Source organism: Choloepus didactylus, chromosome 10 (assembly GCF_015220235.1).
Source record: "Choloepus didactylus isolate mChoDid1 chromosome 10, mChoDid1.pri, whole genome shotgun sequence".
NCBI classification, from domain to species: domain Eukaryota; kingdom Metazoa; phylum Chordata; class Mammalia; order Pilosa; family Megalonychidae; genus Choloepus; species Choloepus didactylus.
This window is the reverse complement of record NC_051316.1, coordinates 10,051,614-10,074,318: the sequence shown is the minus strand read 5'-3', so window position 1 is coordinate 10,074,318 and position 22,705 is coordinate 10,051,614. Positions and strand designations below refer to the sequence as shown.

Here is a 22,705-nt window from a genome sequence, read left to right as displayed (position 1 = left end):
GTTAGGCTATGTTCTAAGATTCAGTTCTGAGTTTACACATTGTAGTTAGTCCATATTGATGAGGCATCATCCATCTCACCATGTTTTCTCCAGCACTTTTACTTCTATATATATATTTTCCTACAATTTTATAGAGTTATGTTCACATACCATACATTTATCCACAGTGTATGATCAGTTGTTCATAGTATCATCATAAAGTTGTACATTTATCACCACAATCAGCACTTGAACATATTGATTACTACAAGAAAAATTGTTTTTTTTTTTTTTTTAGCAATAAGAAAAAATGATAAAAAGAAAAATAACATGTCATACAATACAATATACTACTAAGGACAGCAAATAACACCACTGCCAAGAATCCCATATTACTCCCCTATATCCCCCTCTCATATACATTTAGCATTGGCATATTGCCTTTGTTACATTTAATGGAGGTATATTACAGTGTTACTGTTGACCATAGACTCCAGTTTGCTTTGATTATGTTTTTTCCTGAATACCATCCCTTTTTCAAATTTCTACATGGTTGACATTCATTTGCTTTCCCACATGCAAAAACATTTTTATATTTATATATTTAGTAACAGTCATTGACCACTCCAGTTTGCTTTGATTCAATTTTACCTCACCTAAATAGTATCTTCAGAGGTTTCCTTCACAAATGAGTGCACCCCTTAACTGTCAACATCTTCAGAGCTCCTGTTTACAGATGGGCTCACACCCATGGGAACATGGAATAAGACTTGGATTTTCGTGGGAGGCAGGGTTCAGTCCCCAACAGTCAGCGCAAGGCTGAGGCAGGGGATGTGTGGGTAGCACCCAGCCCTCCCCCTTCCTCTAAGAACCCCCTGCCTGGTGGTGGAGGTGGGGGGTGCCGTCAGTGCAGCACCCCCCACCCACCCTGCTGACCCTGTTGACCCCACTTACTTTGGCTGCTGTAGCTCCAAGACTCTCAAGCCCCAGGCGAGCCCTGGTGTGTTCGGGGCCTTGCACAACTTCAAGGAGGACAAACCCAAGCCGGTGCGGGATGAATACGAATACGTGTCAGATGACGGGGAGCTTAAGATCGATGAGTTTCCCATCAGGAGAAAGAAAAACACATCAAAAAGGGATTTATCTTGTGAGTTGTTTGTCTGTCCTGGGCCCTGTGGCGAGGGAGGGCATGTGTGTCTCAGCCCAGGGAGCTCTCGGGAATGGGCACGGGGTCTGGGTGCCGGGTGGCCATGGTTGCAGGTGGCAAACTGGCCAGATCCCCGAGGACCGGGTAGTGTTTCCAGAGTGTGCGGCTAGATCCATTTGCTCCTGCTTTCAGTCTTGTTGGATAAGAAAGAGATTCTCCACACGCCGGTCAAGAAGCCCAAGCTTGATTCAGTGTTATACAAGGTGAGTTGCCATATCTTTCTGGTACCCAGCGGTTGTCAGGGACATCCGTGTGGACCCCTGCCCAGGTCACCAGGAAGGCGAGGCACGACTGTCCTTGGGCGTCCACGACCCCCTACAGCTCTGACAGTCTCTGCTGTGCCTTTCTCACACCGCCCTACACTTCCTTTTCTCTGATGGTTTCAACAGGGAAAGGACCAGGGGCTAGGGTCTAGATTTGGGGGTTGTCAGTCCCCTACGCCCCCTTTTGTTTCCGGCTAACATGATCCCTGGTGCACCGATACTGGCCTGGTGTCCCATTCCTGAGGGGTGGTCATGTCCAAGCTCTGCAGCCACCATGCCGAGAGTAGCTGAGGAGGCATGGTGGGGTTTGCAGACCTGGAGGCATCGCCCACAGCTGCCCCGGTCCAGCGGGGCGTCACCAGGGGCACAGAGGACCTGCCTTGAGGGTGGTGAATGCACCCAGGAAGGCTGCCCACGGTCCGGGAGCCAGGGCAGCAGGGTCAGGCTCCCCCACTTCCCAGGAAGCTAGCAGGGAGGTCTTTCAGGCAGAGCCCTTTTGCTTTAGTTTGCTGGCTGCTAAAACAATACCATGCATTGGGTTGGCTTACACTACTGGAATTTATTGGCTCTTGGTTTCAAGGCCAGGAGAAGTCCAAAACTGAGTCCTCAGCAGGGTGCTTCTTTCTCCCCAAAGGCTGTGGCATTCCAGGGCTGCCTGCTGGTCCTTGGTCCTGGGCTTTTCTGTCACATGGTAAAGCTCATGGCGGCCTCTCCTGGCTTCTCTCTCCATCTGACTCACTCTGCTGTAAGGGCTCTAGTAATCCAGATGAGAGCCAGATCTGATTGAGTGGGGCCACACCTCAACCAAATAACACCTGAAGGTCTTATTTCCAATGGGCCCACACCCACCAGCATGTGGACAGGACCAAGCATACCTCCAAATGGGGGTCGGGATTCAGTCCACCACACCGCCTGCGGGCTGGAGAGGCATGGAGCTCTGGGCAGGAGATTATTAGATCACAGTTTGGTCCACTGGGTTCCTTGTAATGTGGATTAGTCAGGGGACTCCAGGGATGTGCTCTCCCCTCCCCGTTTAACCACACCAGCATCTGCTTTGTTGGTTTAAACTTTGGGGCTCTGGTGTCAGTGGGTCTTTGAACCAAGGTCCCACTGCTAAAAAAACAATTCCAGATGTGAAGACAACTTGGTCCTTTCTGGTCTTGGGGTCCTGGGATCCTGGAGCAAACCTCTGGCCTGCTCCCCTGCGACCCACTGCTGTCTGTACCACCCACCCTTGCAAGGCAGCCCGGGCCAGCCCCACCTCAGCCCCAGTGGCTTAGGAATCTGAACCCAGCAGGGTTTATTAGAGCTGAAAGCATCATTTCCCCCTCTGGAGGGAGAATCTACCCACCTTGTCCCAAACCCTCTCTCTGGGTTGGCGCCATCTGACCTGGGGGTCTTGTCCCTTTGCGGTTGTCCCCCCCACCGCCGGCGGTCCCCGCAGCCCAGTGACGACTCCTCTGATGAGGGGTCCCTGCACATTGACACGGATGCCAAGCCCAGCCGCAACGCCAAAGTCAAGAAGGAGAGCGGGAGCTCGGCGGCAGGGATCCTGGACCTGCTCCAGGCCAGTGAAGAGGTCGGCGCACTTGAGTATAACCCCAACAGGTGGGTCCTCTGACTCCATCGCGAGCTGCCCTTACTCCTCCTTGGGCCCCACGTTCACCTTCAAACAGATGCCCGCCCTGGAGCCTGCCTCTCCCACGGCACAGCTGAGCCAGGGCTTTGCAGTGTCGGGGGACCCTCCTAACTGTGCAGAGGGTGGGGGTGGACAGCCCAGGGCTGGAGTGTAGCCAATTCCTGGGTGAAGGAGGAGTGGATGTGAAGGAGCTGGGGCACGTCAGGGGCAGGGAGACTGGGTGCCAGCAGCCAGCAGGGGGCTTCCCCATGTGGGGCTGTGTCTAGGGGCATGGGGCTCCTGCCAGGCAGAGCACAGGGCTGGGGCTGAGGGACCCAACCTCTGCTTTCCGTGTGAGTGAACCTGAGCCATGGGGCTGAGGTTGCAGGGCCGAGGGCATCGGGCCTGGGTAGATTGGGGGGTTTAGGAAGAGTGATCTTGAAAGCTCTTTTTAATGAAAACTTTTCTAAAATTGACAAACACTCTCTAACCTCCAGACAACTCCCCCCAGACCTTGGTAATAACCTCAGATCTACTTTCTGTCTCTACAGTCCTCCATTTCTAGATATTTTCTATGATTGAATTACACGTTGTTTGTCCTTGTGCCTCCCTGCTTCACCCAGCGTGATGTCTTCAAGGTGCATCCACTTTGTTGCGTGGATCAGCACCACATTTCTTCTTATGATGAAATAACAGTCCGTTGTATGGATTGCTACATTTGTTTATCCGCTCGTCAGTTGGTGGGCACTTGGGTTGCTTCTGCCTTTCGGCTCTTGTGAGTAGCCCTGAGATGAACGTGGGTGTGCATGTTCCAATCCCTGCTTTGGGTTCTTTGCAGTATATGCCTAGCAGTGGGATTGTTAGGTCACATGGTAATTCTAGGTTTAATTTTGTGAGAAACCGCTGAACAGGTTTCCAGAGTGGCTGTACCATTTTACATTCCCATGGTCCAGCTCCTTCATCAGAAGCGCTAGAACTGGGTTAGAGAGAGACATGTGATCATTCCTCGTTGCCTCTGCGAGGGGCTCGCTCTTGGTGCAGGGTCCATGGGTGGGAGACAGATGTGCCAAGATGGGGAAGCTGGGGGTGGACGGTGCTTCTGCAGAGGGAGGCCCAAGCATGGGAGGAGTCCCGGGGGGCTTAGCGCCCTTCCTGGGCGGGGGGCTGGTGCCAGGCTTTGGGGGTGGCAGTGTTTGCCCCGTGGTGAGGCCACCCTCCAGTGGCAGTGTGCAGGTATGAGGGGACAGAAGGCTGCGTCACAGTCTGGGCGGTGGGACTGGGGAGGTCAGGCCGGCTGAGCTAGATCTGGCCGAGGTGGTGCAGGTGAACAGGGAGGAGATCGGGGGCTGACTGTGGGTTCTGGAGCCCAGCCGAGGTGGGTCTGTTGGGAAGGTGGCGAAGTCGCTGGATGTGGGTGCGGAGTGTGTGAGAGCAGACACTCCCCAGAAGTGGTCTCGGGGCACCAAGTAATGGGATTCCAGGTTGGGGGTCTATGGGCGGGAGGTTCGGGCTACTGCCATGCTGGGGCGAGCACAGCGCGGCAGTAGCGCTGGGCAGTGGCCCCTGGCAGGTGTTGGGGGGGCTTTTCCAAGCCAGGAGGTCCATTCGTTTCCTGAATGCTTCCAAAACAAAATACAGACAATCCCATGTGTGCCCCCAGGTTCTGGGTCAGGGGCATTTGATTGCAGTGGAATGTGTGGTGCCGGTGAGCCACGTGGGGCTCAGAGCCGCTCTGGGACCCGAAAGGTTGCTTCCGTGCAGAGCCTGTCACCTGCTAGCACAGACAGTGGCGTCAGAACTCAGAGCCGTGCAGAGCTCACGCCTTGGGAAGAGGCACTAGATTGGGGGTGGGGTGGGGGGGCGGGTTTCCAGATCGCCGCCGCAATCCAGATACCCAGCCAGACCGTACCTGGTGGGGAAGGCCCCATTGCCGTCTCGGTCTGTCAGGGCTGGAGTACATGTAGCACAGGATGCGGCTGTCTTGCAACTTTGGAGGCTGGAAGCCTGACATGGAGGTGTTGGTAGGGCCGTAGCACTCTGGTGGTGGCTGCCGGCCCCCATCACCCCACCTCTGCCTCTGCAGCCCCCATCACCCCACCTCTGCCTCTGCACATGCCGTCTCGCTCCCACTCTTGCATCCAGGGGTAAGCTTGGGCAGGCCTTTGTGGGAGGCGTGACTCAGTTCCTAACGCTGGCCCTCAAAGAGCCTTGTTATGTTGGCTCTCCACGCGTGAGTATCCAACAACCCCAGCGAGACGGACACAAAACCTAACTGCAGTGAATGGTGTAATTATAATAATAATGTTTCATCAGTTATAAAGTTCCCATGTAATGTAGGAGAACAGTGAGATGGGCTGTGGAGGAACTCTTACCTTCTGCATGATTTTTTTCTGTAAACCTACAACTGCTCTAGTGAAACAACAGCTCAATCCCAGCCACGGTCAGAGCGTGGGGAAAAAGGGCTCAGTGCCAACATGAGGTGGGCATAGCCTGCAGCCTTGGCATGCTTAGTCCATGCGGTGGTGGGCCTGTCCCTGCACACTGAATTTCCCCAGAGACTGTATAAATAGAGGCAGCATGCCCTGCGTTAGAGGGTGATGGTCCTGTCCTGCCATGTGTCCGTCTGGCTTCACGTGGAACGTGCAGTGTCCAGGGGAGGTGGCCAGGATGTGAGACTGTGACGCCAGCCCTGGGGCCACTCCAGGACCCTCTTGGGCATGTGCTTGCTGTTTGTGACTGAGACCCTGGGATTCTGGATCTGAGTAGGGGGTGTGTGTGGCTCAGGACGCGTGTCCCTCCTTTCCCTCCTGGCCCCAGTCATCCAGTTAGAGAATGGCTTAATCCCACTTGGGCTTTGCTCTTGAAGGCCTGGGGCTCTTTCCTCTGGTGTTGGTTAAATTTAGAGTTAAATTCTCTAAATCACAGGTTTTCAGTTGTGATTTTAGGCAGTGGAACTGTTTTCTTTTCAAGTGGAAACCCTGTATGGATCTCCACGTGCAGACCTGCTCCCTGCCCCCATCCTCTCCCGCCCTGTCTGTCCGTTGCTCTGACCCCACAGAGCCCACCTGGGGGGACAGCAGCCACCCATGGGAGTGACGTATCCCCTTAAGGCTCTCCTGCCACAGTCCCCCGGGGCAGCTGCAGAGATGGGGACAGCCAGGTGCAGAGCGCAGAGGTAAGCAGCCCGAGAGGCTGTGCAGCTGGAGGCAGGAGCAGAGCGTCTGCATGTCCAAGGCTGAGCCGCCGGCCAGGGGCGGGTGACCCCTCAGGCCAGTCCTTACAGGGGGCTTCCTAAGGGAAGTCACGAAGGCTGGGCGGGAGGGCAGGAGACCAGGAGGGCGGGCTTCCTGGGAGAGGCCATGCTGGTGGGGAGGTGGGGGGGGTGACTGCCAGGCCAGGCTGGCTCCAGAGGGCCAGGGCTGTTCTGTGTTTGAAACCCTCCCTGAGAGGGGCCCGGGGCGTAATGGGGTCGGGGCTGGGGGCACTAACAAGGCCCGGCCCGCGCCACGCCGTGGTACCCGCACCTGTGTGCCTGCCCAGGTCGGGGGCAGGGCCTGGGCCCAGGTGGCGGGGTTCCAGCTCAGCCCCGGGCTGGCTGTGTGCCGCCGCAGGCAGCAATTTCTCCGCCTTTTCCACAGACGGTCAGCTTTTGATGGTCCACTGACACTGTTTTAAGTATTCACGGTTTGGGGGCAAGAAAACGGCTAAAAGAAGCGGAGGAAAATGTGCTGACTTCGTGTGGCGGTGTGCTCGGTGCTTTGCTGCTGGGTGGGGCGGGAGGAGGGGTTACTAGTGGGGGTAGGGTCTTGCCCGGCGCTGGGTTAGATGGCGCTCACTGAGGGTACGGCGGTCCTGGGGCCAGGCTGCGTGGTCTGGAGCCCACCGGGTGGGGGCGGGGGCGAGCAGAAACAGGCTTGACGCTCCCTGTACCTCCTCTGCAGCGGCCTGGGGGCGCATCGCAGGATGTCGCTGGCCCCACCCTGCACCCTGGCGGCGTGGGGGGGAGCCTCCCCCCCGCAGTGGGTGGGGTGCGCGGGGTCTCCTGGTTTCTGCGGCTGGTTCCTTGGGCTGCTGAGGAGGCCCCCAGTTCGTCTGTTTTCACCTGGCAGCTGGAACCAGAGTGCCCTGCACCACCACCACCACCACACCCCCCACCCCCGTCTCCTCCCCTAGCGAGTTTCCGCCTCTGATCTGCTTGGCCCTGGAGGCTGGAGCAGGAGTGGCTGCCCTGGGGAGGGACAGAGCGAGGAGTCAGCTGCCCAAGGCACTTCCTGCAGTGGGCTGCAGCGCTGGACTTCTGGGACTGGGATGGGCGCTGGAGGGCGGAACGTCTGTCCCTGCTCAGAGAACTTATACAGTGAGAGTAGCAAGGACAAAATCACTGGCTGCTCGAATGGCATGGCCTCCCCGTGTGCCACAGGCTGGGAGCCTTCTGCACCACGCACAGCTCATACCCAGACTGGGGCAGACCTGCAGGGCCCTGCTTTACCAGGCGTTGATGCCAGGCAGGGGCCCGGGGACCCCTTCTCAGGAACTTTCCCAGCCAGGTACCTAACACTGACACTGTTACCTGACTTCATAAACCCAATGCCCACTGGGTCTGATTGTAACCCGCAGATGCCCTGTCACCCACCTGGGCCTGATCCAGGGGGCTGCCTGGAGAGCCAGGTCCCTTTCCCTCCAGGTTCCGGCCGGGTCCCTCTGAGTTAAGCTGGACCTTGGAGAGCCCACGGCCGAGTGTCCCTCACAAGATGCTTTTTGCCCAGCCTCATGTGGTGGGACCCCAGACTGTGCAGGGACGCCCTTCCGCATCCGGGGCAGCTCCCTGGGGTGCCGGTTCCACCTCTCAGTGCTCCTCTGCCCCACTCCATCCCCTTCTCAGGGAGAACTCCCTAGGGATGTCATCCTCTGGCCTCAGCCTCAGGGAGCCTTTTATTTCAGAGCAGGTGGCTTGTGTGACCTCGTGGACACCCCACCCTGGTTCCCTGGTTCCCTGGTTGGGTTTGGCGCCTGTGGGAAAGCCAGGTGGGGACTGAGCACCTGTATCTGGGAATGGGGAAGGCACTGTGCTCATGTGGCCTGGGTTTCCCATGTGGGACCTCCCTCTGCTTCTGTGTTCGTACCTGTTTGAACGTGCATGGTCTCACTGTCCTGGACGTTCCTTTGAAACTTTTGGGAGCAAGGTCGGGTATACATACACGAACTCACGCAAACCTGCGAAGCCAATGGATACACCCAGCAGAGTGGTAGATCTGGGGGCAGGCGAAGCATGGGGCGGGCATGGAGATGGCACAAGCAGGGCCTGTGGCACCCAGACTCCCAGGTTCCCCCATGCAACTCTGATTCAGGAGGCAGAGGTGGGTGCCGAGTCTCCAGTGAGCACATCCCCCAGTGAGCTGTTCAGCTGCCGCCTCCTACCGGATGGGGTCCCGCACAACTTGCATCATTCATTCAGGTGTTCACCGAACGCTGGCTGTGCCAGGGGCCTTGGTCAGCTGTGGGGGTGCAGAGGTGCGACCAAGGCCTGCCCTGAGGGAACTCCCCCTATTAGGAGGATGTGGGGATCCATGGCCAGGTGGGGCGGGGAGGGAGTAGGCGAGGAGGTGAGAGCCTCTGGGGTGGGGGCAGGGGTGAAGGCTGGTTCCTGGGTGGCCTGGGCGCAAACCTCCTGACCCACGAGCAGCCTTTCCATTTATGTGGGTCGTCTGTAACAATTTGTAATTTGCCGTGTATGAGTCCTTTACATCCTTGGTTATATTTGTTACTAGACATTTGATTCTCTTAGTTGATGCAGTTGTTTTCTTGCTGTGTTGATCTTGTATCCTGCCAGTTTGCAGAATTCATGTATTAGCTCTAGGAATTTTCCTGTGGATTCTGAAGGATTTCTTGAGTGTGAGTCTGCCGTGTGCCCCGGGCACCTCCCCTCTCTGGGCCCCTGTGTCTTCCTCTGTGAAGCGAGGGCAGGGCAGCTCCATCCTCAGTGGAGGGAGGCTGCAGGAAGGCGGGGATTCTGCGGCCAGCAACGCCACGCTCTTGTTTTCAACTTCTCCGTGTTGATCTCACTAGAGGGATTCACCTCTAGCGGGAATCTCATTTTAGTGGTCTTACTAAAAGAGCTTTGCCTTGGCTTGCCAGGGGCTGTTATGACAAATACCACCCAGCGGATTGGCTTGAACAATGGGAATTTCTTGGCTCCTGGTTTCAGAGGCTAGAAGTCGGCTTCCTCCTGGGGTTGGTAGCTGTTCAGTTTTCTAAAGCTGCCAGAAAGCAAAATACCTGAAATGGATTGGGTTTTTTAATGGGGGTTATTAGTTCACAAATTCACAGTTCTAAGGCCATGAAAATGTCCCAGTTAAGGCATTGATAAGATGATACCTTCTCTGAAGAAAGGCCAATGGCAAAGGTACATGGCCAGAGTCTGCTGGGCCTCTCCTGGGTTTAGCTTCTGGTTTCCATTGTTTCCTACAGAATGTCTCTGGGCTTCTGTCTCTCTTAGCTTCTGTCTCTCAGCTCCTGTGCGTCCTTGTTAGTTCTCCCAGGGCGTTTCCCTCTAAGAGTCTCGTGGTTCTCTCTCAGTTCCTCCGGGGCACACCCTGGACTTCAAATCTTAGCTTCTCTCTTGGTTCTGGCTTCAATGGCTGTCTCCAAAACATCTCTGGGCGTTGTCTCAGTGTGTTTCGACTCTCAGCTCTCTTAAAGCCTTCAGTAAACTAATTAAGACCCACCTTGAATGGGCAGGGTCATATCTCCATGGAAACAACCTAATCAAAAGGTCCCACCCACATTAAGTCTCCCCCACAAGAGTGGGTTAAAAGAACTTGGCTTTTGTGGGGTACATAACAGATTCAAACCAGCACAGCGGCATTCTGACTGCCAGCAGTCCTTGGGGTTCCTTGGCTTTCCTCCCATGTAGAGGTGTCCTCTCCTTTCCCTTCCGGGTTCCTGCTAGCTCCTCCCTGTGGATTTCTCGAGGGGTCCTGTTAACAGGGGGTTCACACCCATGGCATGGGATCACAAGTAAGAACATGTTTTTTTTTTTCCTGGGGCACTTAACTCGATCCACCACAGGTTTCAAGTACTCCTTGGAAGCAGGGGGAAGCCAGGAGAGGGGGGAAGGGTAGAGGATTGGGACAGCATGAAAGGGGTCAGTGTAGAGGGTCACTTTTGGAGACCCCCCAGCGGTTTGAGGCCTACGTGGACTGGTTCCTCTGCCCCACATGCCCGGTGCAGCCTGGGGAGGGGCCGCCCACTGGGTGAGGGCATCCTCGGGGGTCACATCACAGGGGAGAGAGGGCTCTGCCTGTCTGTGAAATGGGGGGAACCAGCAGGGGCTGTCATGAGCTTTGGGTCTCAGGCCTGTATTAGGGCTACGTATTAGTCCAGAGACGTAGAAATGACGGGATGTATGTGTGTGTGTTATATGTAGATACTAAGGAATTTTAGGATTAGCAAGTCCATATTCCACAGGGCAGGTCATAAATCAGAAACTCTGGTGAAGGTGATGTTGAATTCCCCAGGTGAAACTGGCTGGTTGAAGTGGAGCTAGAAATTGTTCTTTTTACCTTCTGAAATCCTTAGTTCTTGCTTTGAAAGGCCTCCAGCTGATTGGATGGGGAGACTCCCCTCATTCCTGAGAGCAGTCTCCGTGGTTGATTGTATATGCAGTCAGCAGTAGATGCAATCAGCTAACTATAGGTGCAAATCCTTCCATCTTCTCAGTATCTTTACAGTGACAGGCCAGTGCTTGCTTGACCAAACCACTGGGCCCCATTACCTGGCCAAGTTGACCCATGAAGTTAGCCATTCTGGGGCTCCAGGTGAGGTTTAGGATCAGAACGAGATTTTCCTTGTGGGAAAATGCCATGAGTATGTGAGCAGAGCAGGGCTCTCAGTCCTGGCTGCACGGGAGCATCTCCATCTTTGGGGGAGACCCATTGGAGCAGGCTCTCCTGGGTGGGGCCTGGGCCTTGGCATGTTTTCAGAGCTGCCCAGGCGGTGCAGATGTGCAGTTGGGGTTGAGCTGTCCTGACTGCAGGGCAGGCGTAGGCTGGAGCAGGGACAGGGAGGGAGGGGGTGTTGGGGAGGTGCATGAGGGAGTCCCTCCTGGAGTTGGAGTGCGGGGAGCAGGTGAGGCATTTGCGCAGTGTGGGAGGCATTGGATGGCAGAGCGAGTGTGGCGGTGCCGTGTGCATGTGCGGGAGGAGCAGGCCAGCTCACCAGGTGTTCTGGGCGGCAGGCACAGCACCTGACTGCTCTCCAGGGGAAGGGAGGGGAGGCACAGGTCCTGGGTGGGTGCAGGGTTGGGTGTGAGGTGCCTCCTGGCAGTATGCTGGCAGAGGAGACCAGGGCTGAACCAGAGTGAGGTCTGCGGGGAAGGTGCAGGGTCACCTGGGAGAGAGTCCGCGGAGGAGGTGGGGAAGGAGCCGCCCCGGCTGGGCCAAGGGCCGCAGGGCCAGGGCTGGAGAGGCCAGGTGAAAGCGGAGGGGCACGGGCCTGGAGTGGACGTGCCCTCCCTCCGCGCGGCCACCCTCCCGCCCCCTCCGCTGCCTCCCGGGGTGCGCGCCGCGGGCTGAGCCTTCTCTCTGTGCCCCCAGCCAGCCCCCGGCCTCCCCCAGCACGCAGGAAGCAATTCAGGGGATGCTGTCCATGGCCAACCTGCGGGCCTCCGACTCCTGCCCGCAGGCCGCCTGGGGCGCTGGCCAGGCCCGGGCCAGCTCCCTGGCCGCCCACGGCCCCAGGAAGAGTGCGGGGAGGCGGCTGCTGAAGAGGACCAGGAGCAGCGAGGCCCCGGATCCCTACGAGGAGGAGCAGGACCACCTGGGCGCCTGCTTCAAGGACTCGGACTACGGTGAGTGCCGGGTGCTGGCCAGAGCGGAACCGGGCTCCCACCCCCGTGCGCGTTCTCCCGGGGTGTGGGGAACAGGGCCCTTTTCCTTTCAGGCTAAACCCCCATGCAGGTAATTCCCCTATTTGCGGTGCACAAGTTGCCGTCATTGATTTTAGAAAAACTTCATTCCCATGAAAGAGACCCTGTGCCCACCAAGCGCAGTCGCTCCCCATGCCCCTTGCAACCATGCGGCAGCCCCTACTCTGCTTTCCTTCTCTGCGGATTTGTCTAGTCCGGGCATTTCCTAGAAATGGAGCCACATAGTGTGCTCTTTATGACTGGTTTCTTTCCCTCAGCATAACGTTTTCCAGTTTGTCCACACCGCAGCGTGTCAGAACCCCTTGCTTCTCAGGGTGGGGTAATATTCCATCATATGTCGTTGTGTGCATCCGTTCAGCATCTGACGGCTCGGGGTGGTTTCCTCTTGGCGGCTACTGTGGATAATGCTGCCGTGGGCCTTGGCCTCCAGTTTTTTTGTGTGTTACCCACTTGCAGTTCTTGGGCATCTGCCTGGGAACAGCAGGGTCATCTGGTGACCCCAGGCAGCCTTTGGAGGAAGCACCAGGCTGCTCTCCATGGCCGCTGCCCTGTTTCACACTCGTTGGTGCTGTTGAGGTGGCAGCATTCCCCGTGTCTGTGGGGACGGGGGAGCCGAGGCCCAGAGCAGCTCCGTGAGGCCACGCCTCGCCCCCCACCCTCTCCCCCAGAGCATCTCCTGGGGCAGGAGGACCTGCTTACTGAGTGGCCTGGAGCGGATCTGAAAGCCCCTCAGGTGCAGGAAGTGGGTGCGGCCAGCCCAGCCCGCTGCCCAGTGCTGGCACAGGCTCGCTGCGCCCCAAGCCCAGGGGCCACCGTTCAACCCCAGCTGTGAAGGCTGTGTCTCAGGGCGTGGGTGGGGACACCTCTCCCCAGTGGGCCTTTGCTGGGCCGTCTACATCTGGGGGGCAGACTTGGACTCGGCCGAGGGGCCTTCTGTGGTTCGCCAGAGAAGGAGGACTCCCATTTTCGGGGTTCCCTGTGCTGCCTCCAGGATCACGAATCCAGGAGCCGTAGGCCTGGATGGGCCCTGGAGGCTAAGGCCCCACTGCAGCCAGGCCGGGGCACTGGGCTGGGGGGTGTTGCTGCTTCAGCCAGGCCTGCCGGCAGCCTGTCTCCCCACCAGAGATCCATGGAGGTGGGGGCGGGACCCGGGGAGTGCACCCATTGCTGTGGGAATCCAACATGGTCCTTTTTTTTCCTCCCTCTTTTCTTTATTTTTCTATTTCTTTAATTTTTACAAACACTTGCAAACTCACAAACACAAACTTCTTCAAGGAGAACAAACATGCTCTTCCTTAGCAGTCTTCTTACCCATTGAAACTTTCCCTGGAACTCAGAAGTGTCTCTCCATGGGAGCCCATCTCCCCGCTCAGCCACAGCAGCCTCCGAGGCGTGGCCTCCAGGGGTCGAGGGCTCTGTGGGCCTGCAGAGCTGGTGGGAGCCCAGGGGGACAGGGGCCTGTCCCTGTGGGCAGGACAGGTGAACAGGAGCCCTGGGGGATTCAGTGGCATGTGGGGCCCTGCCCCAGGGGCATCAGAGGGCCACGGCCAAGCAGGGACTCAGGAGGGAGCGGCGCTTGGGGGGCTGACCCTCAGTGTGCTGCCAAGGCACCCGCGCCTCCCGCCTGTCTCTGGACCACTCTCTGCCTCGCTGGCAGTGGCCTCTCCAGGAGGTGACCGCACCCTGCCAGCTTCCATTTCCAATATGCGGTGGGTGCAGCCTGGGGCGGGGCAGGCGTTCAGGAAGGGTTGCCCTGCCCCTGCTGCCCCCACATCTCTCCTGTGCACCCACCAGTGCCCACATTCAGGGACCCCTCTCCTGCCCTTGCCTCCCCTCAGTCTACCCCTCTCTGGAGTCGGACGACGACAACCCTGTCTTCAAGTCCCGATCCAAGAAGAGGAAAGGCTCGGATGACGCCCCGTACAGCCCCACAGGTAGGGGACAGGCTCCCTGACCCTCCCCAGAGAGTTCTGAGTGCTGCATTCACGCTGCCCCTTCCAGCCGGGTGACGTGAGCGTAGGTCCGTGCCTGTCGGCTCCCCCTAGCAGGCAGTGTCCCGGTCCTTTGGGCACGGTGACTGTGCCTCCCAACCCCACTTTTGTAAGATGTTATCACCCAGATGTGTCTCCACGCAGGTTTCTCTGTCTGTGTTACTCCAGCGGCCGGGGATGCCTGCCTGGGGTGGGAGAGGAGCTCCAGCCCCGGGACGGCCCGGTGCTGCCCTGATGGGTGGGCCGGGGTCTCAGCCTCCCTGGCCTTCTGTCCTTCCCTGTCTTGCACCCCTCACTGTTGGGTGCCTTAAAGTCCAGGAGACCTGGGGCTTCAGGCTCACCTTGACATAGACAGTCACCAGCAGGGCCTGGGCAGGGGCACAGTGGACAGCACCTGCCCTGTGGGAGACCCTCGCCACCTCCCAGGCTTCCCGCGGCCCCACCATCCGGGGGGATGCACAGCCCTGGGCCAGAGCTTGAGATGGGCTGATCCTTCTCCTCTGCAGCAAGGCTCGGGCCGTCGGTGCCAAGGCAGGACAGGCCGGTGCGCGAGGGGACCAGGGTGGCTTCCATCGAGACGGGCCTGGCAGCCGCTGCAGCCAAACTCTCCCAGCAGGTGAGGAGGGTGGAGGTGGGGTGGGAGCTGCTGCACCTGGGGGCCGCCCCAGCAGGTGACACGGGGTATGTGGGGAGCCCCTTGGCCCCCATGCATGGACCCCCCCCGGGGCACTGACCCTCCAAGAGGAGGATCAGCTCCCCATGGGCCCTCGGGTCCCTGGGAAGGCGCCGTCTTGGGTTGCCCAGCTGCTGACAAACGGCACACACAGGAAGGTGTCGGCTCATGGTTTTGGAGCTAAAAGTCTGAAATCAAGGTCAGGACAGGTCATGTTTCCCCTGGAGCCTGCGGCACTCGGGCCAGCTCTCCGGCACTGTGCCTCGGCATCCTCCCTCTTGGCTTTTCGGGCTCAGCCACGGGCGTCTGTTCAGGTCTCCCCAGCCCGCCCTGGTTCCGTCTGGCCTCGTGCAGGCCCCTGTCCCCACGTGACTCGCCGCCTGCCCTGACTCATGGGCACCTTATGGTCCCACTCTCTGATGGGCCCACACCCAGGGCTGGCTGGGACTCCGTCCCCGGCAGGAGCTTTTCTCATTGAAAGCCATCGTGAGGGGTGGAGCCAGAGGATTCCTGGTGAGCCCTGCTTGCCCCTCGTGTGAGGACAACCCCTCCCCAGCAGCGCCCCCAGGAGGGGCTTGTCCCACCCCCGCCGTTGGCGCTCGTCCTGCGGAGCTGGCCTGAGAGATCCCATCTCGGGTGCTCCGTGTGCCTCCGTCCACTGCTCCCGGCCACTCACAGGGTCCCCAGCCATCCTTTGGAGAAGTCTTTTTGTTTGTCTTCTGTGCAGAATCTGTTGCCCAGATCCCACATCCCTCTTGCAGGGCTGCTTTTTATTTTTGTGGTACATTTCTTGCAGTAGATTTTGGAGAAACAGGATGAAAGAAGTAATTAAGTCACATGTTTAAAAGTGTCATCCCTCGCATTTGAGGGTGCTTTGAATAGGAATAGAATTCTGGGTCAGGTGTGGCTTCCCTAAGGGAATTTGGAGGCATTGCTCCATCCCAGCGACTCTAGGGGGTGTGCGACTTGGCACTTGTCCAAGTTAGAAAAGGTGGAATGTTCTAGAACTGAGGCAGCTTGGAGTGGGTGGCAGGGTCAGGCTCCGTCCTCCATGCCCCCAATGAGTCGGTCACATTGAGTGGGAGCCCCGCACAGCCGGTCCTGTTTGTCCAGAGGGCACCAGCCTGCCTGGCCCCAGTGTGGGGCAGTGCCGCGTCCGTGCACGGGGGGAGGAGCATGGCCGGGCAGGGGCCGCATGGGCCTCCCTCCTCTGAGGGTGACAGCCTCTGCCTGCTTTGTCCAAAGGAGGAGCAGAAAAGCCGGAAGAAAAAGAGCACCAAAAAGAAGCCGACTCCCACCACCTCCCCCACACCCCCGGCCTCCACGTCCTCCACGGCCTCAGCCTCCACCCCCTCAGCGGGCACCGCCTCGGCCAGCAGCCAGGCCTCTCAGGAGAGCAGCTCCCCCGAGCCGCCGCCTGAGGTGCCCAGCAGCAGCCTGGTGGACCACGAGTACACGGCCGGGCCAGGCACCTTGGCAGGGACAGTGGCCGGCCGTGCCTCCCAGCCCATGGCCCCAGGCGTCTTCCTCACGCAGAGGCGGCCCTCGGCCTCGTCTCCCAACAGCAACAGCAGCGCTGCCAAAGGTGCAGGCATCTCCACGGGCGGGTGTGGGCGAGGGTCCGGGTGCAGGGCTTAGGGCCAGGAGAGGATCCTGCAGCATGAGGTGGTCCCCCGGGGCCTCGGCTCTGCAGCCCTGTCAGCTGTCCTTGCTGTGAGTTGGGGGTGGGCTGAGGGTGCCCTGGGCCGCCTGCGGGGTGGGGGCTCCTCCACGTGACATGGGAGCTCAGACTCCAGCTGGGCCCCCCGAGCATCACCACAGCCGTCATGTCCCGCCTTTGGCTGCCCCCCACTATCTGCCCACACCCCGGCTGAGGTGCGACTGGGAGAAGCCAGCGGGTGCCTGCAGGGGCTCGGGATGGGCGGCTTTGCTGCCAGCGGGTAGAGCCCAGGCACCTCCCACCCCAGGGGAAATGCTCTCCTGCAGCCAGGCCCCGGGTTGAGGGTCCCTGGGCTCCACCGGCCGAGGGGGGTGTTTTCTGAGATGCTGAGACCTCAGAACTGAGAGCCTCAGAAGCCCATTTCACCAAGAGGGGAGGGGGCTGCCGCTCAGGCTGCCTCCCTGGTCTTCTCTCACGTCCTCTTCCCCATCTCTTCAGGAAAACGTACCAGAAAAGGCATGGCCACTGCCAAGCAGAGGCTTGGGAAAATTTTGAAAATTCATCGGAATGGGAAGCTGCTCCTTTAAAGCTTGGAAAGCCAGGATCCTCTGCTCCACTCAGGACCCCCCTGGAGCTCTGCTAAAAACATCAGCCCTGCCTCCTGGAGGACTGTGGCCTTGCTGCCTCATCCTGGGGAGGGTCTCGCTTCCTCCTGACCACCGTCCCTCCCAGACGAGGATCCGTACCTTGAGCAGGCAGTGTGCCGAGCACGGCTGTCCCTCGTTGTGAACACAGACGTCCTGCTTTCTCCAGTTGCTGAGAGCGACTGGCTCCCGAAAGGCTGCCCTGCTAGTTGGAGGACCTTGTCGGCTTCGGAACAGTCTCCAGGCCCCTCTGGAGCATGGGTGTGATTGCAGGGTTCCTGCAGCTCTGCTGGGACCACGAGTCCTTCAAGGAAGGAAGTGTGAGCCAGAGCTCACCAGGTCCAGAGTCTGAGCTGGTCATGGGCTGGTAGCCTCCAGAGGCTTAAAAAAAGGCAAAGAACACCAGAGAGAAAGAGAAAAAGAGGGGTGTTTATTTATTCCTCTTCTCTTCCAGAGTGACTCTCAGTCAAGTCCAGAGAGCATGAGGCCCCAAAAGGAGCGGGGCTTCTCCATCCCCCGGCAGGTGGGATGGCAGATGGTTGGTGGGGTTGTGACCGGAATGCACCGGTGGCAGGGGGCCGTCACGGGGTCCCCGGGGAAGGGCATGGGCTCAGCCGTGTCTCGGGTCCCCAGGACCCAGGCTAAGCCACGTGGGTGGGCCCTGTCCAGTCCGGATGGCCAGACTCCTGCAGAAGCACTTCTCAGCCGTGGCCCCCTGCCCTGGACTGGCGTGGCCAGCACAGTGACAGGGCGGCCGAGGACAAATGGCCTAGACATTTCTGTCTTTTCACATGTTAGCATTTGGTATCGAGTGCATGGAATGTACCGGAACGGTGTGTCCGCCATCGACATGGAGGGGCTGGATTTGTTTCTCAGGCAATCCTGTATTTTAATTTTAGATGTATTTCCCGAAGCATATTTTTCATAGAATGTAGCATGTAAATAGCTTTTTAAATAACTTCTTTTTTATAAGAGTAAGAGTATCTTTAGGAATTTCTTTCTATAGAGTACTTCATTAACATTTATACAAGTTTTTTGCCAAGTATGATAAATAGTTGGGTTCCAATGCTTTTTCTCTTTTCTTTTTATTATTATTATATTATTTCCTTTTAGGAACTAAGGTATTGCCTGAAAAACAAAGTGATGTGTGTGCAGCCTTACACTCTTTCGAAGCAAACAGTACACAAAAGATCTCTTTCAGACACATGTTGAAGACGAGTCTTCAACTCGAATACCAGCTCTTTGTTTTCCTTCTTGTACGATGAGGGGGTTGGGGAAGACAGTTATTTTACTAGCACCTTGTGAAGTGTTTCTGTGTTTTGTGATGATGTAATTTATTAATGTTTGTAGCTTTTTATATTTGTACATTTCTTACGAGCTTTGTTTATATACCCGTTACCTGGGTGTTACGTCCACAAGAAGAAACAGCTGTACGGAGGCCTTATCAACTCCCGTCTGTCCCATCAGGAGGACCAGGTCCCAGGGGCCAGCGGCTGGGCGGGGAGCATCTCACGGGCTCCCAGACTTCCTCAGAACAGGGGTTTTTAAAGTTTCCTCTCCCCCGTCCTCGTTGAACATTTATATAATCTAACCCGGGCATCAAGCTGTTCTCTCTCTCTCTTTCTTTTTTTATTTTATTTTATTATTATTATTTTGGCAACATGTACATTTCTAACAAAATTTATCGTGGCTATTAAAGTGTTTTATTTCCCAATTCATATTACTCTTGTATTGTCCATGAGGTCTAAGGCAACTTGGATCAAAGTTTTAAAGAAGTAAAGCTATTTCAGGTTTTGTACAGAACCATGTTTGTGTCATCCCTGCCTCATTTGCCATCGATGGCCTGGCCGGATGGGATCTGCAAACGGAGGCGGCTGGGGTGGGGAGTGGGGGGTATGACGGGGTGAGTGCAGGGAGGGTCTGTCTGGGCCCAGCCTGCTTGTGATGCGTACACTGCCTGCACCCCAGAGGGGGAATGGCCCGAGCTGGGGTGCAGGGGACCCCCAGTGGGCCCAGCTGCAGCACTGAGCACTGCTTGAACCCTCAGACCTCCCAACGTCCCCAGATGGGTGGGCTGGTTCACTTGGAGCGAGCACACAGGTGTGCCCCCAGAACGGGGCCTGGCACCCACCAAGGGCATCAGGAGGCCTGTGTAGGAGTTCAGACTAACACAGGCTTGATTTAAAACAAGCAGTGAAAACCAGTAACCCCCTTCTGGGGTTGGGGGCACTGTCCGTGACGGGCACGGGGCAGGGCTGTCGGGGGACCCGAGGCCTGGCTTCAGTTTGGAGAGGTGCAGGCTGGGGGGCTGGTCAGGTCACAGCAGGAATCACAGGGTGCATGTGCACGTGGGCCGGGGCTTCCACTCGCCCCCACCATGCCTCGAAGCCAGAGTCCCCTGTGCAGGGCCTGCCCTGGGGTTCGGGTTTGCGATGCGAGGCAGGTGTGGACAGAGGGTCAGGTGACCGCAGCTCAGGCCCCCTGTGTGCAGGTGGCGGAGCCGGGTTTGCGCCCCCGTCCTGTGCGCACCGAGCCACCCTGGAAGCAGTTTCTCCCGGATCCTCCAAGTGGGGGCCCGGCGGGGAGACCCCGAGCAGAGCGCCGGCCACGCACAGCGCCTCAGTCCCCGGGGGATCACCGCGGGTCGGGGCTGGGGCTGGGCCAAGCCCCCTCCTGCCCGGGCAGGCGGCTGCCACCAGGTGGCGCCCGGGGCCCGCGCTGGCCCTGCCTGAGCTGCTTCTCAGGCCGCTGGGGGCCCTCAGGACCCGGGTCCCCTCCCAAGTTCCCACGAGAGGTAGGTGGCCTTGCACGTCCTCCCTCCAAGACGGATGCTTTCGCCTTCCTGGGCAGCTCCGAGCACTGGGGACAGCGGCAGTCCCTGGGGCTGCTCGGCTCGGGGAGTGGCCCTCCATGCGTCCCCGTCCAGGCCGGGGCTCCCGCCCTTGTCCCCACGTCCAGCCGGGCCCGGGTCTGCAGAGCCCCTAGCCCCGCCGTGGCACTGAGGTGGAGCCCCCACCCCACTATCACTATCACTGCCAGGACCGTGGGACAGCTGAGGCCCCAGGGCCCGCGGAGCCTGACGCTTCTGGGCAGGGGTCCCTGCTCGTGCCTGTGTGTGCAAGGACCCCCGGACGCGAATCTGCGTGCACCCTAGAGGCGACGCACCGCGCGTGTGCGCACCTCTGGGGGCCGCCCCTTGGCCTCACCCTCGGCCCCGCCCCCTCCCCGGGGTGGGTGTTCCGATGCGCCCCCGCCCTCCAGGCACTGACAGGTAGCCCAGTGCCCGTGAACCGGGAGGGAGAGGGCGGAGGGACTCAGCTGCAGGCCCCTCACCGCCCCTTACCTAGCAGTTGGATAAACTGTGGCCCAGGACCTGCCCCCACAATTAAGGCCCCCCAGACCCTCACTGGGCAGGCTGGGGAGGGCCCAGCCCAGCTCGGCCTTCCCCAGTGAAAGGTCAGTCCTCAGCCCCGCATCGAGGCATCTGGGACCCCACCACAGGGCACAGGCCAGACTGGGCACCCCCAGGACCCAAACGCAGAACCCGAGCCCTGGAGGACTCACGACACTGCGGCCTTCCTTGCCCTCTCCCAAGCCCCCACCTCACCCAGCCCAGTCTGCAGGCATCTCTACACACTAAGTACCCTGACACCAAGGGAAAGCTCTGTGGTAGGGAATCGAGTGTTCCGGAAACATCACCGTCATGCCCCAGCCCCTTGGCACTGGGTCCCTTCACTCCCCTGGGTGGAGAGGGCCGGCCTGGGAGGTTTCCTGGAGCTGAGCCACAGAAGATGAAAGTGTCTCCAACAAGGGGCTGGGAGGCCACTGCAGGTAGCAGGCCCTGCAGGTGCAAAGAGCCAGAGGCAGGTGGGCTTCAAGAGGGCAGAAGACAGGGGACCCAAGGGTTGGAGCAAGCGCTGGGGCTGGAGTAGGGCCCAGGGTGGTCCACGCCAGTGGGTGGGATTCCGTGAGCCCTGGAGAGCCAAGGCAGGTTGTGAGCAGACGGAGTGGGTTCCACGGGGGGAGCAGCCTGCTGCAGGGTTAGGGGCGGCAGGGACAAGGGACTCCTGGCTCCTTCCACTCTCTCTCCCCCAGGGCGCTCCCTCTGCTTCTTGCCATCCCGTCCCCTCAGGCACAACTTCCCATCATCTCCATGACTGGCGGGGAGCTCAGCACCTCGCGCTGCCGGGTCTATTTTGCACAGTTCTGCCTGTCAAGGTGCCCAGAACCAATCCCACGGCAGAAAGAGTCCAACGAGAATGCCTGAGGGGCAATATCTGGGGCTACCACCAGGGGGCAGGAGACGGCCAGGAACCACGCGGAACCCCGGGGATCCCCGAAGGCAGCTGTGCAGACGCTCCCGGCTGGGGAAGGCCGATGTGCCTGGTGCTGCCGCTGGGGACGCGGGGGCTGTGGCCGAGAAGCGAAGTAGACGTTAACCAGGACTGTGGACGGACACGCCGGCCCCTTCAGCGCTGTGGCATGGGGTGGGGGTGCGGAGGGAGAGGTGGCGCCGGGGGCAGCACGCTGTGTGTGCGTGTGCGTGTGCGTGTCTTTGAACCCAGGGGTCTCACCCCTCCGTGCATTCACTTGCATCAGTGCTTATTTAAATATCGATTCATTTCCACCTTGCATGCCCCTTCTGTTTTGGAGGGGATCCCCTTTTTGCATGATTCACATTTTTGCAAGATTCACATTCTTTGCAGGCTGTGCTCAGCCGGAGTCGCGTTCCCAGAGCCCGCGGTCAGGGGGCACCTGGGCCGGCCGGGCGAGGCGAGCGCGCAGACAAACGGCCTCCAAGGAGGACCCAGCCTCCCGCGCGCCCTCGAGGCCCTTCCCAGGCCCGAGTCCCGCCGGCCGCCTCATCCAAACAACGCCAGGGACGCCACCTCGGCAGAAAAATGACGCTGTTCCATTAACATCTGACACGGATTTGCAGGCCCCAAACAGACGAGCGCGCGTGTAAACACTGGGCTCCGCGCTGGACCGGCGCCCGGCCCGCGAGGCCGAGTCCTCGTAATTAATGGCCGCTTGCTGGCCCCGCGTCCCGGCCGGTGTTATTTCAAAATGGGAATCCTTCTCGCCCCCTGCAAATGGTATTTACCAAACAGCGGATCTGCCTGCCGGGGGCTTTTAGGAGCAGGAAAAGAGCGGGTGGGGGTGGGGGTGCAGTGTCCAAGCAGAGAAGGGGTACCGTGTGTGTGTGTGTGTGTGTGTGTGTGTGTGTGTGTGTGTGTGTGTGTATGACCTGACTCCACCCAGCTGCAAGATCTCGGCCTCAACTTCCGTCCCTGTAAAATGGGAGCTTCAACTCCCCTTCCCATGGCAATTGGAGAATTGGATGTGACCCTGTTCTGGTTTGCTAATGCTGCTGGAATGCAAAACACCAGAAATGGACTGTCTTTTACAAAAGGGGGGTTTATTTGGTTACACAGTTACAGTCTTACAGCCATAAAATGTCCAAGGTAACACATCAGCAATCGGGTACCTTCACTGGAGGATGGCCAATGGCATCCGGAAAACCTCTGTTAGCTGGGAAGGCATGTAGATGGCATCTGCTCCAAGTTCTGGTTTCAAAATGGCTTCCTCCCAGGACGTTCCTCTTTAGGCTTCAGCTGCTCTCCAAAATGTCACTCTCAGTTGCTCTTGGGGCATTTGTCCTCTCTTAACTTCTCCAGAACAAAAATCTGCTTTCAAAAGCCGTCTCCAAAATGTCTCTGTAAGCTGCAGTTCCTCTCTCAGCT

At 58.5% G+C, this 22,705-nt stretch overlaps 1 protein-coding gene across 1 annotated transcript in view; it reads left to right on the top strand.

Moving 5' to 3' along the window:
- The window catches only part of PHF2 (PHD finger protein 2), a 133,954-nt gene extending 115,190 nt beyond the window's left edge, over window positions 1–18,764 (top strand). The window contains exons 15-22 of the mRNA XM_037850996.1: window positions 948–1,126; window positions 1,319–1,389; window positions 2,894–3,057; window positions 11,662–11,915; window positions 13,832–13,927; window positions 14,491–14,600; window positions 15,903–16,242; window positions 16,816–18,764. Of these exons, the coding sequence (XP_037706924.1) occupies window positions 948–1,126; window positions 1,319–1,389; window positions 2,894–3,057; window positions 11,662–11,915; window positions 13,832–13,927; window positions 14,491–14,600; window positions 15,903–16,242; window positions 16,816–16,904 (1,303 nt within the window). The 3' untranslated portion in view covers window positions 16,905–18,764. The remainder of the gene's footprint in view (window positions 1–947; window positions 1,127–1,318; window positions 1,390–2,893; window positions 3,058–11,661; window positions 11,916–13,831; window positions 13,928–14,490; window positions 14,601–15,902; window positions 16,243–16,815) is intronic.
- The last annotated feature ends 3,941 nt before the right edge of the window (window positions 18,765–22,705 follow it).